This window comes from Girardinichthys multiradiatus, chromosome 18 (genome assembly GCF_021462225.1).
Source record: "Girardinichthys multiradiatus isolate DD_20200921_A chromosome 18, DD_fGirMul_XY1, whole genome shotgun sequence".
Classification (NCBI taxonomy): Eukaryota; Metazoa; Chordata; class Actinopteri; order Cyprinodontiformes; family Goodeidae; genus Girardinichthys; species Girardinichthys multiradiatus.
Window position 1 is genome coordinate 38,244,419 of NC_061810.1, and position 18,885 is coordinate 38,263,303.

The 18,885-nt window shown below is 36.7% G+C and overlaps 2 protein-coding genes across 6 annotated transcripts; one reads left to right on the plus strand and one right to left on the minus strand.

The window, feature by feature from the left end:
- The first annotated feature begins 3,043 nt into the window (after nucleotides 1–3,043).
- On the plus strand, nucleotides 3,044–9,989 carry zgc:112083 (uncharacterized protein LOC550461 homolog). 3 transcript variants are annotated; one of them, XM_047392814.1, is made up of 10 exons: nucleotides 3,044–3,170; nucleotides 3,466–3,642; nucleotides 5,474–5,700; nucleotides 5,782–5,890; nucleotides 5,976–6,128; nucleotides 6,219–6,293; nucleotides 6,561–6,681; nucleotides 7,534–7,675; nucleotides 7,766–7,890; nucleotides 8,524–9,989. In XM_047392814.1, the coding sequence occupies exons 2-10, from the start codon at nucleotides 3,492–3,494 to the stop codon at nucleotides 8,954–8,956; spliced, it is 1,536 nt and encodes a 511-aa protein (XP_047248770.1). In that variant the 5' UTR covers nucleotides 3,044–3,170; nucleotides 3,466–3,491; the 3' UTR covers nucleotides 8,957–9,989. The 3 variants fall into 3 exon arrangements, with proteins under 3 accessions (XP_047248770.1, XP_047248769.1, XP_047248771.1); XM_047392813.1 differs by having other exon boundaries at nucleotides 3,080–3,170; nucleotides 3,438–3,642; XM_047392815.1 differs by having other exon boundaries at nucleotides 3,080–3,170; nucleotides 3,438–3,642; nucleotides 7,537–7,675.
- A 1,092-nt stretch (nucleotides 9,990–11,081) lies between these two features.
- LOC124884766 lies at nucleotides 11,082–16,889 on the minus strand. 3 transcript variants are annotated; one of them, XM_047392818.1, is made up of 7 exons: nucleotides 16,743–16,889; nucleotides 14,199–14,301; nucleotides 14,027–14,104; nucleotides 12,555–12,623; nucleotides 12,176–12,296; nucleotides 11,568–12,094; nucleotides 11,082–11,475 (listed from the first exon to the last, which is right to left on the minus strand). In XM_047392818.1, exons 2-7 carry the CDS (start codon nucleotides 14,283–14,285, stop codon nucleotides 11,449–11,451), a joined length of 909 nt encoding a protein of 302 aa, XP_047248774.1. In that variant the 5' UTR covers nucleotides 14,286–14,301; nucleotides 16,743–16,889; the 3' UTR covers nucleotides 11,082–11,448. The 3 variants fall into 3 exon arrangements, with proteins under 3 accessions (XP_047248774.1, XP_047248772.1, XP_047248773.1); XM_047392816.1 differs by having other exon boundaries at nucleotides 11,082–12,094; XM_047392817.1 differs by lacking the exon at nucleotides 12,555–12,623 and having other exon boundaries at nucleotides 11,082–12,094.
- Between the last annotated feature and the right edge of the window lie 1,996 nt (nucleotides 16,890–18,885).

Genomic DNA, 18,885 nt, shown 5'->3' on the forward strand with positions numbered 1-18,885 from the left:
TAGGAAGTTGTGTTGTGTCTTTGTTGTTTTTGCTTCGTCATTGCAAGTTGCATGTCTGCTGAATGTGTCTCAAGATTATAAAGAGGAGTGTTTGGAAAGAAATACAATATAAAGAAAACCAGAAAACATATTTCTGCACTATAAATACAATAAAACACTGTATTACTTCCATTTATACTTGCAAAATACATATACGTGTAGCAGTAAATACAAAAAGCATTTATAGTATCAAAATGTTTGGAATCTATATTTAACTTGATTTGCTCTTAATCAGATAAAGGACCTTTAAACTGTTTTATTAAATTTGGGGAAACATTTTAGAAAACTTATTTTCATGCCCAATATTTCATAGATTCTATTCATTATATTCTGAAAATTGAAATGTCTTCATTGTCCTGTTTACTTTAATAATGGTAAACAAAAATGTAACTACATGTTCAGCAATTTAAAAACAAACAACCCTTATTAAAGATGAACAAAGTAAATGTGGTATAGTCTGAGCTCCTACTGAATTATCAAGATAAGTTGAAGCAGTGTCAGTTGTTCATAAATCAAAAGGAAAAGATCTGAAACAAATCCTTAAAGGGGTCCTATTTTTCTTTATTTTGAATGCTGGTGGTCACATTTTTGTGAACAAGTCATACAGACAAAAATCTGCATTAATAATTCAGCACTTATGGGGCCTTGTTTTTGCAGAGCACCATGAAATATTGAATATGAGCTGAGTGATGGCTCTCATCTGCTTGGTCAGGGTTTCATCTTATTTCGTTTTCAGTGGGTAGCGATGCAGTTTGACAGTGTTAGTAAGATATTTAAAAAAAAAACAAATCCCTGTGACCTGTGAATGTGAAAACAGCATCCAGATGTTCGATCAACCAGAGATGGAAGATGGTTTTGCATCAACACACAAATGCAGTTCCTGTTGAATACTGAGAACTGAACTATAAAATAAACAGCTTATGCAACCTTGCTGTACTCTGTGTGAACAGAAAGACTTTTTTGGTGCTTGCTTTTGGTACTTCTCAGCAAATCCTGACCTCTAGTGGAGAAAATATAAAGTAAAGCAATAGCATCATGGCAAGCTGGATGGAAGAGTCTTTGAGCAGTTACTAAGGTTTCATTCTGCTCATCCACCGACTCCTTCAGTTTCTGTGAATCGTGAATTGTGATAAGCTTCACAGCCGTGACTTTATACATGAACAAAAAGTAACTGAGGATGTAAAAAGACTCAAAGCTTCCTAGAACATATTGTTTGCTTTTTACATATATAGCTGCGTCTTTGTCGCTGGTTTACAGTCACTTGGAAAACAGGCTATTGTGTGGTGTTTAAAGATAAAACTATGTCTTTACAACAGGGCCGGATTTCGGAGGATATGGGCCCTCAGATCAGAGTGAGTTTTGGGGCCCTTCTTTTATTTTTATTTCATGCATGCAAAATATATTAGATTAATGTTAAAGTACATATCCTCAACGATTTTAATTCTTTTCCATATAATGATGGATTTTATTTTCTAAAATTATCTTTAATTTGATATTCCTAAGAGGTTCTTCATTATCATTTTTACAAATGTGTCACTTCCATACTAAACATTAAAATGACCCATAACATGAAAGTACCAATGGCAGACCTGTACAGTAAAGCCCAAAATTATTCATAGCTTTGGAAAGGTTTGATATCAAATTATTGTTATAGTAAATGAGACATTATCACAAAAGATAAAATAACAAAGTAAAATCAATATCAATTAAAAAAAATATAATTTCCCCGTTATTATTTAATTTTATTAAAAATGACATAATAAATTATGTATACTCCTCTCTATATTTAATGTCTTTATTAACATTACCTCAAACTCTTTTCATAATTTCCGACCAGCTTTTTGCAATTTCCACATTGATGATTTATCTTTGGTGAGCTACAAGTCAAAAAAATGGCCTTGAAACGCTTTCCAGATCTATAGACGTGTAACTTTGTTTCTCATCGGTTTCTATAGATCACATCAAAATACATTAATTCTGAGATCAATTAGCCTACTTCATGAAGCCAGACAAGGTTATATTTACACAATGTCTTAATTATATGGAGTAACTAGTGAAATTGAACCAAAACATTTGTTGATCACAGTTAATTTATGATTTAATAAGTGAGGCCAGTTTTATTAGGTTGGTGTTATTTTTTTGTCTTATTAAAGGTAATCATAATTCTAAAACTCTTGTTTATATTTATCCAGATTATATTGTCTGATATTATTGTTATTATTAATTTGATGATCTGAAAGATTTGTGTGGCAAATAGCCAAGCAAAAATTAAAACTTTCTACGTGTGAAAATATTTTTTCACAGCACTTAATGTGTTTATTTTATATATATATTCTTATTTATCTGCATTCTTTTTATGATGATGACTGACAACCTGTCCGCAGTGTACAATGGCTGCCAAATAACCCGCCCTCTGCTTGAAATATGAAAAACAATTTATTTGAATATTGTACTATCTTAAAAGTTCGCGCAAACTAATATTAGCACTACATATCTATGCATGTTCTCTCCATAAAATGCATTCAATTTCAGCTGGAAGGAACTTGAAAATATTCACTGTGAAGCAGTAGTTTAAAGGGACAAAAATGTCAGAAGTCTGAGTAAACGGAATTTCCTGCAACTTCCACAACATTTTCTAAGTGACAGGTGTACTGAATCTAAACTCTGGATTGAACAGGTACCTCCAACTTTCTAAATTGGAATTCCAGTTCATTTGGGGCTTACAATTTGATTTTTCCACAACTGGGAAACTTCTACTGCCAAGAACAAAATAAACTCACCATGACACTAAAAGCTAAAAACTAGCTGTACAGAAAAGAGCTGTAAAGACAAAGCAGAGAATGCTGAGGTGGTGATACAATCCTGATGATTTTGACCGAAAACACAGCACAAGCATTTTACTAAGACCTCAAAAAAGTGTCAACATTATGAAAACTGGGCCAAGATTTCTCCACGTAAAGAAGTGCCAGTTTCATTAAAAGAAAGTAGCTGGCGGTATGCTCCTGCTCTTTCTGAGTGAGCGACGAAGAAGAACAACTTCCGCCTTCGTGCTGAGACAGACAGGAAATAAACAAAGCGGATAAGCTGCAAGGAGGGAAGCGGTAACCAAGAAGTACAGCGCTGCTCAAGATGTATGTAACATTATATCCAAACCATGTTTCTTTATAGCGCTGTAAACATTCGCATACTTATAACCTGACGGAAGTATTATTTAAAACTTCTGACGTTTTAAAACAATCCGACAAATGTGCTAACTTATCGCGACTTCAACAACGGCTGCGAAACGTTGTTAGCCAAACTGCTTCTATATACGTAGCATAATTGAACTATTATTGGTCAAAACAAAAACCAATCTGTTCACTGCTACTGTTAAATGAATTTCGTTGTCGTTAAAACAGAATTGGACGTGGTGTTGTTTGTTTTCAGCTGCGGCTGAGCACTGATCCCTTATCATGATGACAGCGAAGAGGCTTGACAGCTTCGAGGTGGTCTGTGAGTGGGCTTCCTGCAGCTTCAAGGGCCACAGCATGGAGGAGCTGAGCGACCACATGTTTCTGCATTTGAGGGATTATCTGGGAGACAAGGATGCCCTGGAGGAGCTGGGTAAATTTGGTGGAAACAGCATGCTAAAAACCTCTTTCTTAGAAGGAAAATCTAGGAAAGGATTTCATGTTATTGATTGAAGTAGTCTTGAGTAAATGGTCTGTGGGTTTCCAGACATCCAAGTGCATCTGAATAAAAAAGCTATTTTATTTTTATTAAAAACTGAAACTCATATGTTATTATAGTTTCATTAAACACAGAGGAGATGTAGGGTCTCACTTGTAAGTATAGGACATATTGTTTTGGGCACCAAATCAATGAAAGACATAAAATTATTCCTCCAGGAATGTCAGGATTTTGGACCGAGGTTGTTAACAAAAATGTAAAATTTTTCCTCTCCAAGTGTTTAGTTATGTCACCCATGTAGCTGTATTTTTAAGCATTCCCCCTCCAGATTAATTTTGTCTGTGTTTAAAACCACTGAATGTTGAACTGTCAAATGTTCAAACACGGCAAAAATGTAAAAGATAACATAATTTGGTTGCCATAAAGTATCTATTTTTTAATGAACACGGCGATTCCCACAGATTGGCGGTTACATAATGGATCCGCCTATTATATTATTCTTAAACCCCACAAAAGATCTTTGTTTATGTTTTTTGTGGTTCCTCAACTCCGTAGGTTTCCTCCAGAAGCAACACATCATGCAAAAATATCTGAGGTATTTGAATAGCAGTTCTTTGGGAATCAAGTTTCATTGCCATTTTTTACACCAATTATTAATACATAAGTGTTACCATTTCATCCATACCTCCTTTCATTTTTTACCCGTAAACAAACCATCCCATACCCATTTACTTGACTAGTGCATATAAGATTATTTCCCTTGGTAATTGAGTACCTGGAGGAATTAAGGAGATAAATAATCAAAAAAGTGGTCACATCTGATGTAGTTATAAATTTATTAATATATTATTTCCTCAAGATTTTGTATTATATCCTAGTTCAATTTTTGTTGTGGCTTTTCTCCCTGTTTGGGCCAATCAAATCTTATGAAATATGACAGATTATGTCCGCTGATCAAACTAAAATAGGTCTGAGCCACTGCTTGCAGATAGATAGTATTTATTAGTCACTTAACCACAGTTTACTAATATGACTATGAGCAGATTGATGAAAATGACCTTAAATAGTCAAAGATTTTGGTAGAAAACATCCCCAAGTTGGGTAGAGATCAATGCATAGTTGGCACAAAAGGTCCTGCGGCAAATGGCTAATTTTTACCGAAGAAAGTAGATAAAGACACGTTCAAAACTGCAAACGCATAAAACGTCCAGCATCCACAGTGAAGCTCTACTACTACAGTAGTGGCTGAGTTTTTCTAAGTAACCGTCTGATATAAATTGATCGGAATAACTAATCTGTAACTGCTATCAGTTCAGGCTGTTCAGCGGTACCCCCATGTAAATAAAAATATAGACACAAGTGAAAAGAAAATTTTCCTAATTCCAGAAAATGATATAAAAAATTGCTTTAGTTAGGACGTTTTTAGTTTTAGGTTGATTTATCTTGTATAGGGGAATCTAAAGTGTGTGAAACAGAACATTGAATCACTTGAATAATTAAGGGGTTTATGTGTATTTTAGTAAGATTCAACAAGCGTTTCTGTGGTGATATATTACATTTTGGTACAAATATAAACTCATGTTGGCGCATTTTATCAAAATTTGTCAAATATAAAAATAAGAACATTTCTCTAAAAACAGTTAAAGTGTGAGACCATTTACAGTAAGTGTTATTTTAATTTGTAAGATATTTACGGCGTAATATGATCCTTTGTGGGTTTGCACTGATTCTGCATTTTTAATTAATGGCATCTCTTTTATTTCAGATGAGTTTGCTTGTCTGTGGAATGGATGTAAATTCCTTTCCATGGGCAGCCCTACGCAGCTGGAGGTTCATGCATATTTCCACAACTACCACGGGAAGCTCAAGTTCATTGGGTCACAGTTGCTGAAGTCTCGCCCCGACCTCCCCAGCTGCAACCAGGGTGTGCACAGCCACAATCTATTGGCAGAGTGCTCAGAGGGATATGTTTGCCAGTGGGAGCATTGTGATGTGGGTATTTTTAGCTGAAGTCACTGGTTGTTTAATCTGGATTAATTATTGTGGAGAGTATACATGTCTGTCTTTTTGCAGAGCACATTTAACAATCCAGAGTGGTTCTACCGCCATGTGGACAATCACGTAGAATGTGCCGAGCAGCAGTGTATTTCCCAGCAGCAGGCGCTCTTCTGCAGCTGGGCAGGTATGAACAAATGACAGGAGTTTTCACTGGTGGTTGTGTTACCATTGTTGCTCCCGCTTGATGATCCATCTTCATTCTATCTCAGGGTGCGACGCCTTCTTCAAGATCAGGTACCGACTGAGGGAGCACCTGCGGAGCCACACTCAGGAGCGAATCGTGGCCTGTCCTACATGTGGCAGCATGTTCTCCAGCAACACAAAGCTGTTCGACCACCTCCAGAGGCAGGCAGAGCCCATAGGTGGGATAGATAATTTGGATTTGTCAGGATTTAAATGTTTTAGGGATGCCATGTGTTTGCTGATATGTATGTAAATTCTAATTGAATCAGAGTCCCTGGTGTGTGAACATTGTGGCAAAGCTTTTCCCAGTGAGAGGCTCCTGAGGGATCACATTCGCCAGCATGGTAAAAACAGCCCTCAGTTTATTACTGAATAAAGGTTGTTCTCTGCTTTCTGTGTTTGTGAGCTAAATAACACTTTTAATGTTATCTCAACTGGGTGTTTAAGTTTAGGCACTTAGGCGTTCAGCTAGTTAAATTACTCTAGAGCATTATTGTATAGAGAGAAACTATCCTTGAAAGGTAAAGAATATCTGTCTAAAATGTGTTAGCATGCTGTAAATTGTCCATTTAGGCGTTCTTTATGAAAACTTTTATCTGTTTTGGCTCCAGTGAATCAGGTCAAGTGTCCCTTCTGCGATATGACCTGCACCACGTTAGCGGCTCTGAAGATCCACATCAGGTTCCGCCACTGTGATGATCGACCCTTTCCATGTGACTTCTGCGACAAAAGGTAGACGTTCAAAACTGTCTGACTGACTTGACTGACTGTTGCAGTGTATGAAAAAGTGGAAACATGACCATTTTCTGACTTTGACTTTTCTTCATTGCGGTGAAGCTGCAGTAGAGCAGTGCATCCAGCAGTTTCGGTTATGACTCCATAAAAAATCACAAAAACGACCTAACTGTCAAAATAAATTATTTAAATTATATCACTTTCCAAAGGCTAAACTCATGAGCGCTGTGTTAAAAAAAGAAAATCTTCAGATTCTCTCTAGATCATAATCCGAGGTTCCCTTACGTGCTGTCTTCTCTCCTGCTCACTCCACTGGGTTTCTGTTGAATTTAGGTCTTAGGCTGATTTGGATCTTGCTGTAAAACATAGTGACAAGCATTTTTCATTTTTATTGGAGGTTCCATCAGATTTGTATTTACAAAATGTCTTATATAGATGTCTGAGTGAGCTAATGCTAATGTCCTTACCCGACCACCCATCTATCTATCTACCTAGCTAGTTAATCTAGGATTTTCCCTCCCTTAGCTGGTGACCATTTTCCATTGTTCTGGTTTGTTTGAAAGGGAAGAAAATGGATTTATTTGGCAATGTAATGACAAATTCTCAACAAAAAGAAAACATTAAGCAAAGAGGCATACATGATTGTTGATCTATCCAGGTCTGCTAAATGCATTCCATTCATTCATTACTTGCTAACCCTTTGTCCCAACATGCCTCCTGTTTATTGTGTTTTACAGTTCACTCAAGACATTTCTTATTGTAACAGAACAGCTTAAAAACCTATTCAGGCTCGTTTCCGAGCTATATTAAAATTGATCAAATTGTTGACTTCTTTTTTTTTTTTGAAAACAGGTTTAAAAACCAACGTGATCTCCAGAAACACACAGATGTTCACAATGAGGGCACCGTGTACCGCTGCACAGTGGAGGGGTGTGAATATTCCTGTTACACACTTCAAACCATGAACCAACACTTCAAGAGAGTTCATGAGGTTTGTGGACTCTTAAAAAGCTGTGGACCTGCTGGAATGCTGTCGCATTTTTAAGATATTTAGTTGAAATGACCTACTTTTGACCAACAGGCTGGTGAGAGGTCTAAGTATAAATGTCACATCTGTGATAAGGTCTTCTCCTGGTGTTATACTCTCACGCTTCACCTCCGCAAGAAGCACGAACTGAAGTGGCCCTCTGGACATTCTCGCTTCAGGTAATCAACATTTAGCTCCATTTCTCTTTCATTTCTAGACTCCCTTGCAAAAGTATTCATTTTGTCACGTTACTTCTCCAAAATGCAAAGTATTTAATTCAGATTTCATGTCATAGACAGACACAAAGTGGTGCATTATTGTAAAGTGAACTCTTACATGAAAACCTGAAAAGTGTGGCTTACATGTGCCCTGTTCACTCTGATACCCCTAAATGAAATCCACTGCATGTGGCTCCATCCATCTTTCCTTCAACTCTGACTTGTCCCTGTTGAGGGAAATCATGGCCACCGCATGATGCAGCCACCACCATGTTTTATCATAGGGAATGTGTGTTCAGGACAATGTCCAGTGTTAGTTTTTTGCTACTCATGGCAAAAAAAAACATTTATGATTTTGCTTCTACTTAGAATTTTATTCACCACTTTGTTGTGGTCTGTTATATAAAATCCTAATAAAATACAATGATGTTTGTAATGTGAAAAAGTTCTAAATGTTTAAGCTTGGGTCAGCCTATGAGTGTAAATATGTGTGGTATTTGTTAATGCTTTACAGTTCCCCTTATACAGATAAACTAATAAATAACATGAATGTTCAGCTCCCTGCTTAAACTGTTCTGTGTGATTTACACACAGATACAGGAAAGATGTAGATGGTTTCCTGAAAGTAAACATGGTGCGCTTCGAGACTGTCGAGGTGACGAAGGAGATCATGAAGAATATGGCCAAAAAGCCACGGAACCTCCGGCAAAGTCAGAGATCCAACAGTGCGAAGAAGAGGGCCGCAGTCGCAACGGAGAGCAGCTGGAGCTCCCCAGCGGGCTCCTCCTCACTCTCCTCTAGCTCCTCTTCCTCATGCTCCTCAGACCTCTCTGGAGGGGAGGAAGCTTCGTCCCAGCACAGCCCCAGAGGTGGAGACTCACCCGTCTACTGCATGATGACCACAATTCCTCACATTGAGGACGAGCACGGAGGAATGTCGCAGGACAGCTCTGACGGCGGCGGGTCTTCTGGTGCCGTCCAGGCTCTGACGGAAGTCGCGAGGGGTCTCGGGATGGACGTGGTTTAATTGCTCGGAAACGTCCCACTGATACTCTTATGTAGTGGCGTTTTATTTTTTTATTTAGTGTTTTTATCCTTAGAGCCGTAAGGACCAGTAGTTTTATTTTTAGCACTGGCTATATTTTAGCTACCCTAAAGGGATCCCTTAACTTAAAAACTACTTTTAATTTCTGGGGACTTGTTGAGATTTCTGACTAAGCTTTTATGAGCAAAGCTGGAAAATGCACTACTATACTTAAGCACTTCTGGGAAACGTCCTCCACCAACAGTCAGTCCATTTTATTTAGATATTTGCTCGTCTAAAGATTTTATTTTTTGTATCAAGGTAAAATATTGTCCAATGTTATTCTTTTAAATTTTAAATATATTTATAGAAATGTAAGCCTCTCTTGATTTTTTTACTTTGGTGCACACTGAAATATTTTACCTGTTGGTTGGATTTTACAAAGTGAGATAATTAGAATCCAATACTGCAATACACCAAATTTCTCTTTCGGAAGGTCATTTATTTTTCATTTTCGACTAAAGCTTAAAGTTTTTAACGAACTGTGCAAATGTTTTAAGCCACTTCTAACATCTTTCTATTTTGCTACCAAATAAGCAGACGTTCCTGTTATCTTTTAGAGTGGTCCTGATCAGTAAGTCTTTTGAGCGTTTTCTTATTTTTTTTTTACTTTTATCTTCAGTTGTTGTCTGATCTTAGCAATGACTTTGTGTGCGGAGTGGTTATTTAAATAAGAAGAAAAACCATCCAACAAAGACCTGATGAAGAACCTAAGAGATGCTTCATCCTCCATTCAGTCATCTGCTGTTTGTCAAGTTTTCAACTAATGGCTCTTCAGTAATTACATTTGTTGGAGCTTAAAACTATTTTATGTCCATTAGATTTTTGACATTTTTAAATGTTCAATCAAACAACCTGGTGTGTAATCCTCTAATGTCTGTGGTGCTGTCAAAGTCTTTTGTTACACTTAAATTTTTATATCGGTAAATGCAAAATACATAAAGGATATTAAGAATAAAAAGCAGCCTAAACCATCTGTGTGAAAATGCAATCGTCCCCATTTTTAAGTTATAAATTAATAATAAGTAAGCAGATTTCCTTAGAAAGCTGAGGTTAATTCCACTCCTCACTCCCTTGCCATAAATAATACCAGACCTGTACTATTTAAAATTACTTAAAAAGTACCTGTCTGACAACATGAAGTAGGTTAAAAGATCTCAAAATGCAACATATCATCCCCCGTTCTAAAAAAACAATAAAAATGAAAAGACGTGAGAAACAAAGTCATTTAGATCAGTCTGGAACGGGTAACATCCATTTCTAATTCTTTGGGACAGTAAACCAGAGTGATAGCCATTGTCCACACATAGGGAAATCATATAACCAGTCAACCAAAATTACTCTTAAGAGAACGTTGATGACTCATCCAGGAGGACACAAAAGAGCCCAGAACATTGAAGGCCTAAAATGCCTCAGTTAAGGTAAGTGTTTAGCAATAAGGAAAAGACTGAGCAAAAATTTCTTCCTTGGGAGAGTTGAGAGGCGAAAACCTCTGCTGACCAAAAATAACTGTCTCACATTTCCCATAAAACAGTTTGATCATCCCCAAGACTTTTAGGAAAATATTTTGTGGACTGAAGAGACAGAAGCGGACCTTTTTGGAAGGTGTAAGTCCCGTTACATCTGAAGTTAGACTTGTACAGCATTTCACAAAAAGAACATGTCGACATTCAAATGCTAATGTGATGGCGTGGGGCTGCTTCAGGACTTAGACAACTTGCTGTAATTCAAGGAGCAATGAATTCTGCTCTCTGTCAACTAGAAGCCTAATGGAGAATGCTATCAGCTCCTGACATTATACTCAACAACTCGCACACCAGCATATTCACCTCTAAGTGGGTTAAAAACGGGAAGGTTTTGGAATGGCCTAGTCAAAGTCCAAACTTAAATCTGATTGAAATTCTGTGGTAAGACTGAACAGCATACCCTCACATGTGGCTGAATTTAAAATAAAATCTAAAACATATTAATTATCCACAGCAATCTAAAAGACTGGCTGACTTTATTTACTCTAGCTGTCTTTTTCTGATATTATATTTTAAGAGTGAGATAAATGGAATACGTCAAATACTCTTTCACAGCAGTGTTCATTGGACTATAACGTAATTACAAAACCTTCAGATAAACTGACTTTAATTGAGGTCAAAGAGACTAGATTTTATTATATATCTGCCTATAAAGCCAACATAAAACATGTAAATTTCTGGTTAAAATTCATATGCATAGCCATCTGTAAATGGGTGTCTTTACAAATTAAAATAAAATCTCTTTTTAAAGACATTTTTCTCATGAAAAACATTTACAGACCAGATTAAAGAGAACCTACTATAGATAAGATGGAAGTATCTGTTAACTGGTTTTTAAAAGTCTGCAGTAAGAAGCCGGAATGAGTTGTGTTTTACAGCAGGGATAAAAACGATGGGAGCGTTTCCTGATCACGAAGGTAAACAGTGTCTTGGCATCTGAGAGCAAGAGGAGAATAAAGATGAGGTCCTAAGAAGCGCTGAAACCTGTCACAGAAATACCCTTCAAAGACTTTTTGCCTCAGACTCACATTCATTCTGTGGTTCCATGTCGGCGCTGACGAAGCAGTGTGGTAGGGATGCAGCTCAGTGCCGGGATAAGAGATGATACATCTGCATCCGTTATGACAGGACACACATAAACTGCTGTTGCTCGTGAATAATAATGGGTCGAACATCTTGTCTTCAGCTTCCTGCTTCAGCCTCTTCATGTCATCAAAGCTACAGCCCCCGAGGTGCCTCTTCCTGTCGAGTGAGCTGCACTGCTGTCCGTCAGGTTCGTGGATCATCTTTGGATGTGAGGATTTGTCCCAGAAAGGTGGACTCAATGTTGTGTAAGTTTGACAGCTCTTGTGTCTCTCCATATCCGCTTTCTCATCCAGGAGCAGCTTCACTGAATGCTTCAGCTTTTCTCTGTTGAGATTGTCCTGTGTTTCCGAATCCAGGTGGAAAGCAGGTTTAGATGGGTGAGGTCCTGATAGATTGCTCCTGTCATGGCTGCTATTTGCTTCCTTTCTTCTAGTCTCACTACTCCCATCTGTGCTTCTAAATGCAGAATCTAAACAGTGAGAGGAAGTTTTAAAAACAGAACAACTGTAGTTGCAACAGGCATTTTATGCATTAGTGAACTAAAACTCACCTAAATATTGGTGTCTGCAGGCAGGCTGGGGTTCTTTAGGTTGTTGAGAGTCAGGCAGACTTGTGGTTGGAAATTTCAGGAACATCTCTTGAGGAGGAGTGTTAGATTTATTTTGCCTTTTCTGTCAAATCAAGCATCAAAAACAGTTTTTCGCTAAGAAAGCAATACAAAATACAACTTTGCACTGCGGTATTTTTGGAATAATTCATCCTGTATTGTGATGCAGTGCTGATTTTGTTACCAGTTCATAAACACTTTGCTGAATTTTAAATTTTAATCTATTTGAAGTGGTGGGTGTTGTTCAGAGCAGCTTTTTGGAAGCTTCCCTTATGTTAAATATTTTACAGTGTAACACATAAATACATAATGCTATTAATACCTTGAGTTGCTTGTGGTAATAAATCCTCCATGCAATAGTGACATGAATAGCATTGCTCCTTCTTTGTATCTGGAAAAAATTTGATAAATTAGGTAAATTACTATGCTAGTTTTGATCAAAACTTCTTTCGACTAATTCTAATCTAATGCTTTGTTTTTAATATGGACTTTGAGCAACTAATACACAGTTCCTTGCAATAGTGTTCCTTAATAGTTTTCAAAATGTTTCCCAAATAAAGATCTGAAAAGAGAAATTGCGTTTAGCCATTTGAGTCAGAACCACCTTTTCCTCCTGTTACAGCTACAAGTCTTTTTGACATAGTATGTCTCTTTCAGTTTTGCACATCTAGATAGTAAAAATTGTGTTTATTCTTTTTTGAAAGCTCAGTCATATTTAAAGAAGAGCATATATGAACATAAATTTAAACCTAAACATAAAGTTTTGCCAGATTCTCAGTTGGGTTCAGGTGTGGACTTTGACTGGGCCTCTCCATCCCACGGATAGCCTTTGATCTAAACCATTCTCTTGTAGATCGGGCTGTATGTTTGGGTTGCTGATCTGCTAATAGTTGAACATTCATCCCAGCTTCAAGTCTTTTACAGACTAACAAGTTTTTCTCCATTTTTTCCCAGTATTTAGCTCTATTATATCTTTCTATTATCTCTGACCACCTTTTCTGTCCCTGCTGAAGAAATGCATCTCCACAGCATATTTCACTGTAGGGAAGATGGGTTAATTAGGGTAAATCTTGTTTCATCTGACCAGAGAACCTTCTTCCTTTGTCATTTAATGACTTTTCTCTTATCACTTTTACTACTTGAACTGTAGTGAAGTCCACAACTAATAGTTTTCCTGTAAACAAATTCTCCTATCTGAGCTGTGGATCTCTGCAGCTCCTCAAGAGTAACCATGGAGCGTTTGGCTGCTTTTTAGATTAATATTCTCCTTTCCAGGCCTGCCAGTTAAGGTGGATGGCCATTTTTGGTAGGTTTGCAACTGTGCCATACTTGTTCCATTTTTACATGAGAGATTGAACAGCGCTATGTGAGATGTTCAAAGCTTTAATATAAGGTTTATAACCTCATTCTGCCAAAAACGTCTCTATAACTTTATCAATGTGTGTCTGGTTTGTTATTTGGTCCTCAAATGCTATTTCTCTAACATTCACAAAGAAACCTCTGATTTATAAAGGATGTTTTTTGGTGTATCAGAGTAAAGGGGTCTGGATACATAAGCATGTCACACTTTTCAGAATTTTATTTAAACAAATGAAAACTATGTATAATTTTCCTTCCACCTTTCAAGTATGCAGGACTTTATGCTGCATTAAAGTTTTTAAACTATTGACTTTGGTCTTGGATAAAAACAGGTAAAAACATAATTTTTTGCAACTTTTCTGAATAAGTTAAACGTTTCAAATTATATCATTTATATTGACTGATTAGTTTTGATTCCAGTTTTGCAGGACTCACTGCTGATCTGGAGGACGTCTGTGTTGCTCTGTGAAAGGCACTGACAGGATCAAAATATCTGGGAGGTTGCAGGCTGAACTGTGAGGATGACAGATTCCAGTGGTAGTTGGGTCAAAACAAGAGAAATCTCAAATATGGCTTGCAGATTTTTAAGAAAGATTTGTCTCCTTACCTTTCTGTCCTGATGTTCCATCGGCAGGTAGGTCAGGGGTCTGTGCAGGAGGGGGGCGGAGGTGCGCTGCTTAGTGGGCCGATGCATGTTGATGCTAATAAAGCTGAGATACAGACAAGAACCAGAAGTGTGATCTAACAAAAACTGAAAATTACTTTTTTTTTTTCTAAAGTCTATTGTGTTGGAAAATTACAATAAAGAAGTCTACAAAATTAGTCACTGTGTACATCATCTGTTTATTGTAGCTTGTACAATCCAACAAATTTAATATCCATTAGTTTTATCTGGAGGAGGTAAGCGAGAGGGAAGCAAGAACATCTTTGGGAGCCAGTTTCACCTGACAAACAACACAGTATCTCGTTACAGAAGATTACATTACAGATGCTAATCCTGTTCTGCTAATCAGAGTCAATCCATTTATTAACTTTGGAATGTATCCACTCCAAGGACACATGGTTAGTAATGCAGGTTACAAATACCATTAGAGTAGGGTAGGCTTAGTTTTACAAATATTTCCATCCGCATGTCATAATGGCGTGCAGAGCTTTTATTATGACTGTTGTGCATGACCAGAAAGATCTGCAGAAAAAAAAAAAAAACGTTTCAACAATGTGCTTCAAAATAAATCTAGTTTATCTTGCTAATTAGTTTTTTATTTGTAAAATTAGTTTCAAGATTAATTTTCTGTTTTGATTTTGTTTCTTTCCAGAAAACAGTGCTGTTTTTGATTTTGGAAATGAACTGAGTTACTGAGTTTTTAGATCTTTGCAAATCGTTTTCTTTGACTCTGCTTGAAAGAGATTAAAGACTGAACTTTTTCTTTACTTGGCCACTGCCCCTTTAAACACCCTTTTTATGGCTCACATTAATCCAATAGCCCGACCCCTCCTTTTTTTATGATGGAAAGGTTAGATCAAGGTTGCACATTAGCAGGAAAATGCAAAGTTTGATAAAGTGGAAATTTGTTGGGAACTGAAACTGGTTTTGTATTCACAAGTTTACAGGTCTACATCTAGATGATTAAAAGAATATTTTTACTGTATTTCAGTAGTTCTTATGTTTAAACTGGTTCAAACTTCTTAAATCCTATTATTTGTCCTATAGCTTCGCATCTTAAATGTTTCCCAGGAATGTTGTAGAAGATTATACGGTTTTCACTATGCGGACATGAGGCATGAGCCAGTATTGGATTCTCACGGTTTCATAACATTGAACAAAAATTAAGAAAAAAAAAAAAAAAAAAAGGCATAACAAGGTCCAATTGATTTTATTTAATGAAAAAACAACAACTACTGGTAGTGATGCTTAAACATTTTGATTATTGCAATTATAATATTGATATTTGATAGATCAACTTTAGAATAAACACGCACTTAATTCAGAATCAGCCTATCAACATTCGGCTCCTCATAGTGCAATAAACTGATGCTGGTTGGTTATCTAATAGGGGAGAGCTTGCAGACATGTCGCTTTGGAGCCAGAAACATTCACAAACCATCAAAAATGAATCTCTCTATTATGCAAAGGAAATGTGAAGTAGCCTTTTTTTTCAGCCAGCTGACCTGCAGTTTGCATCAATGGTTGGAGGGAGGGGCTGCGCTGTGTTACTTCATTCTCAATATGGCTCAGATTTTGTGATTGTCAGGTTTTGTTACACCGGAGAGAACAGATGAAAAAGCTGTACTAAAATACAGATGGTCACTTATTCTCATAGCTGTGGTGAATATGTGTGACCGTACTACAACTTAAAGAAATTGTGTTACTATGTAAAGATAATTTATCATGCAATTCATTTTTTCAGTCTTGGAGGATATTAAACAAATTAATTGACTGCTGACATGAAAGTGGGACTAAATGCAGGAGAGTGACTGGTTGCATTCTTCTTTTCTTTTCTTAATCCAGTTCCTTATATCAGTAGTCATTAAAAAATCAGAGAGCTGACATGGATTAGTTTGATTGGATTATAAATATATTTTCTTTAAATTGTGATTTTCTGACACCTGCCTTACTCTAAACAGCGCCCTCTGGTGTTACAAAACCGCACGGTCACACAATCTGGTGAATTATGATTATGACCTGTGCTGGTCACTCTGGCATCTCCTCAAATGGATTTTAAACTAAATGGCTGGAAATATTTTAGTTTTTTTGTAATAAAACCAGTTGTTAGCCCTGGAGGTCCTGGGTTTGAATCCCATTGGGGTCTTTCTGCTTTACGTTTGCGTATTCTTCCAGTGCAGAAACATGCATGTTCGGGTAATTGTTCTCTCTAAGTTGCATTCAGGTTTGAGCGCAAGGAGGCATGGTTGGGGTGGATGGATGGATGGATGGATGATGAACTCAAAACTGGCCCATGTCTAGTGGGTATATTTTTGGAAATGAAAAATTAAATATTTGTTCCCAGCTCTAAAAAATATAAATAAATTGATATATTGACCAACTTTTGAAGTTAGTGACACAATATGACAATACCCAAGACCTGTATTTGATATTAAAGTTTCTCAGACAGAAAATCGATGAATAAAATCTCATAAATTAGAATCTTACCTGACCAAGGAAGCTAAAGGAGCATAATATCTCGTCTGTTAGTTAAAGTTAGAAGAACATCTAGGAGCTCTTCCTCATATCCGCATCTCAGCATCACAGTCAGTACTGACCCACCTCTGTTTGTTGCAGGAGACACCTGTTCCTATGAGCCGGTGTCAGCTCTCTGCTCCTGGCCAATTAGTCAGTGTTACTTATTAACATCATCAAAGACCATTAACTACTCCCAGCATCTTATACTAATCTAATCAGTCCTCTAAACCTTCCTAATTGAGTTTAGGGGAAGACAGCTTATTGTGGCAGCCAGAAGAAAGAGGAGATGCAGCAAAGAATGTAAATCTGACATAAGATTTTATTATATCCAACATTTTGCAGACATAAATTTAGCTCTGGATCATTTTTTGTGTAATTTGCTTCACATTTGTGACACTTATGGAGATTTTCAATACCACAGTGAGGTCGATCATGATTTTGGTCTTACTAGGGAATAAGATTTTTAGGATCATTGATAATAGTTTTTATTCTGATTATTATTGATAATTCGCTGTCCAGTAACTTAAAAAGATTTCATCTGGCTTTCAGGGAGAGCACATGGGGGTCTCTATCCCCAAATTATCTGAAATTTAATCATATTCATCTCAATATGTGGATTCTGATCATAATAATGTTTTAATCTACTTATGTAAGGTGATATCAATACAAAAACAAACCTTAGTTGCAATACCATCCCTCCTATAGCAGGTCTGGCAACTTTTCAATGCCAACATATTACATAGAACAGGAATTATCACAGTAAAACTTCATTATACGTTTTAGTAGCTTTAGTGTGTGAATTTAATACCTTTTATTTCTTTCACAAGCAGAATCAGAACTGTTTTTATTTTCTTTTTGAGTATAATGAAATTCTCTAAGAAAACCAAATAGCAAAAACAAGTTTCAAAAAATACATTAAAACAGTAATTGAATGAGTGAAAAAAGAATAGCTGCATCTGTATTGCTAAATAGAAATGTGTGCAGAACTATAGCTGTGCAAAATTAAATTAGATAAAATATCAGAAATAAAATTAATGAATTAGAGGACCAGGCATTTAACAGAAGTTACCTAAATCCAACTAAAATATGTTGCTTTTTGTAACAAAAATCGATTTATTTGGAAAATAAGCCACTATTTTCATCAAGATATTTCAGTAATAGTTGTTTTTCTGTTTGTTTGTTTATTTGTTTTAAGAACAGGATGTGTCTGTTCCAAACAGCACCATGTTTGGTCACAGTTAAGCTGAACATGAAGGCAGCCAATAACGGAAGTAGGAATATCTCTTCTCCAGCCCCAAGTAAAGGGTCAGACTTTGGTTTTCTTTATTAAACTTCCTGTTTTCTTGAATTCTGGGGCGCGACTTGATTTAGACAACGTGGGATACACTTGAACTGGATCCCATTAAGAGGAACATAAGACAGTGATTGGATGAAGCTTTGGGATGACATGTTCTCCTTGATTAGCTAATTCCATTCTCACAACCGTTCAAATCCTGTTAGTGTGGGCAGGGTTAGAGCCGCCATGCTGTTCGCCCAGAGAATTGAACTTTACTCGTGATAAGCTGCGTCTCCACCTGGTCCCAGGGCTCATCAGAGGGCCTTCAACAGCTTCTGGAAAAACGATAAATTAGCTTCAAGCTCCAAGCCCTCAGGTGTTTTCTTCAGTGCATAAAATACGAATGGTTTCAGAATCAAACCATTTTAAATTTGATGGCTGTCTGTTTTTTTTTTCATCTTTTACTTTTATGAAAACATGCCCTTAAAAGTATTGTAAACAGATATATGCTCATTAATAAGTTAAAACCACAAACTTTATTGTATTTCATTAGGATTGTATGTGTTAGAGAAACACACTGCAATTCATATTTGTGAAGTGGAAGGACAATAATAGTCAGATGAAGGCAGATTTAGGATTAAAGGTAATGTTTTATTTCCCCAACATGTTTCTTCCAGCCAGAGTACCATCTTTAATCTGATAAGAGAATCTGAAGAGTAGGGTGGTGGCAAGGAGGCCTCTTAATATTAAGGACTTGGAGCTAATCATCAAGGATGGAGCTATAAAATATCAGCGGAAGCATGTAAAAAAAACTGCTCAGCAAGTAGAAGTGTTTAT

What these genes read in the sequence shown, in the direction of transcription:
- LOC124884766 (XM_047392816.1), bottom strand. Translation starts at nt 14,285, where the DNA reads ATGCATCGGCCCACTAAGCAGCGCACCTCCGCCCCCCTCCTGCACAGA. An exon ending in TGGAACATCAGGACAGAAAG is followed by an intron (nt 14,105 to 14,198) that starts GTAAGGAGACAA and finishes TCATCCTCACAG; the next exon opens with TTCAGCCTGCAACCTCCCAG. An exon ending in ATTACCACAAGCAACTCAAG is followed by an intron (nt 12,297 to 12,554) that starts GTATTAATAGCA and finishes TTGATTTGACAG; the next exon opens with AAAAGGCAAAATAAATCTAA.
- zgc:112083 (XM_047392814.1), top strand. Translation starts at nt 3,492, where the DNA reads ATGATGACAGCGAAGAGGCTTGACAGCTTCGAGGTGGTCTGTGAGTGG. An exon ending in GCTCTTCTGCAGCTGGGCAG is followed by an intron (nt 5,891 to 5,975) that starts GTATGAACAAAT and finishes ATTCTATCTCAG; the next exon opens with GGTGCGACGCCTTCTTCAAG. An exon ending in TCTGGACATTCTCGCTTCAG is followed by an intron (nt 7,891 to 8,523) that starts GTAATCAACATT and finishes ATTTACACACAG; the next exon opens with ATACAGGAAAGATGTAGATG.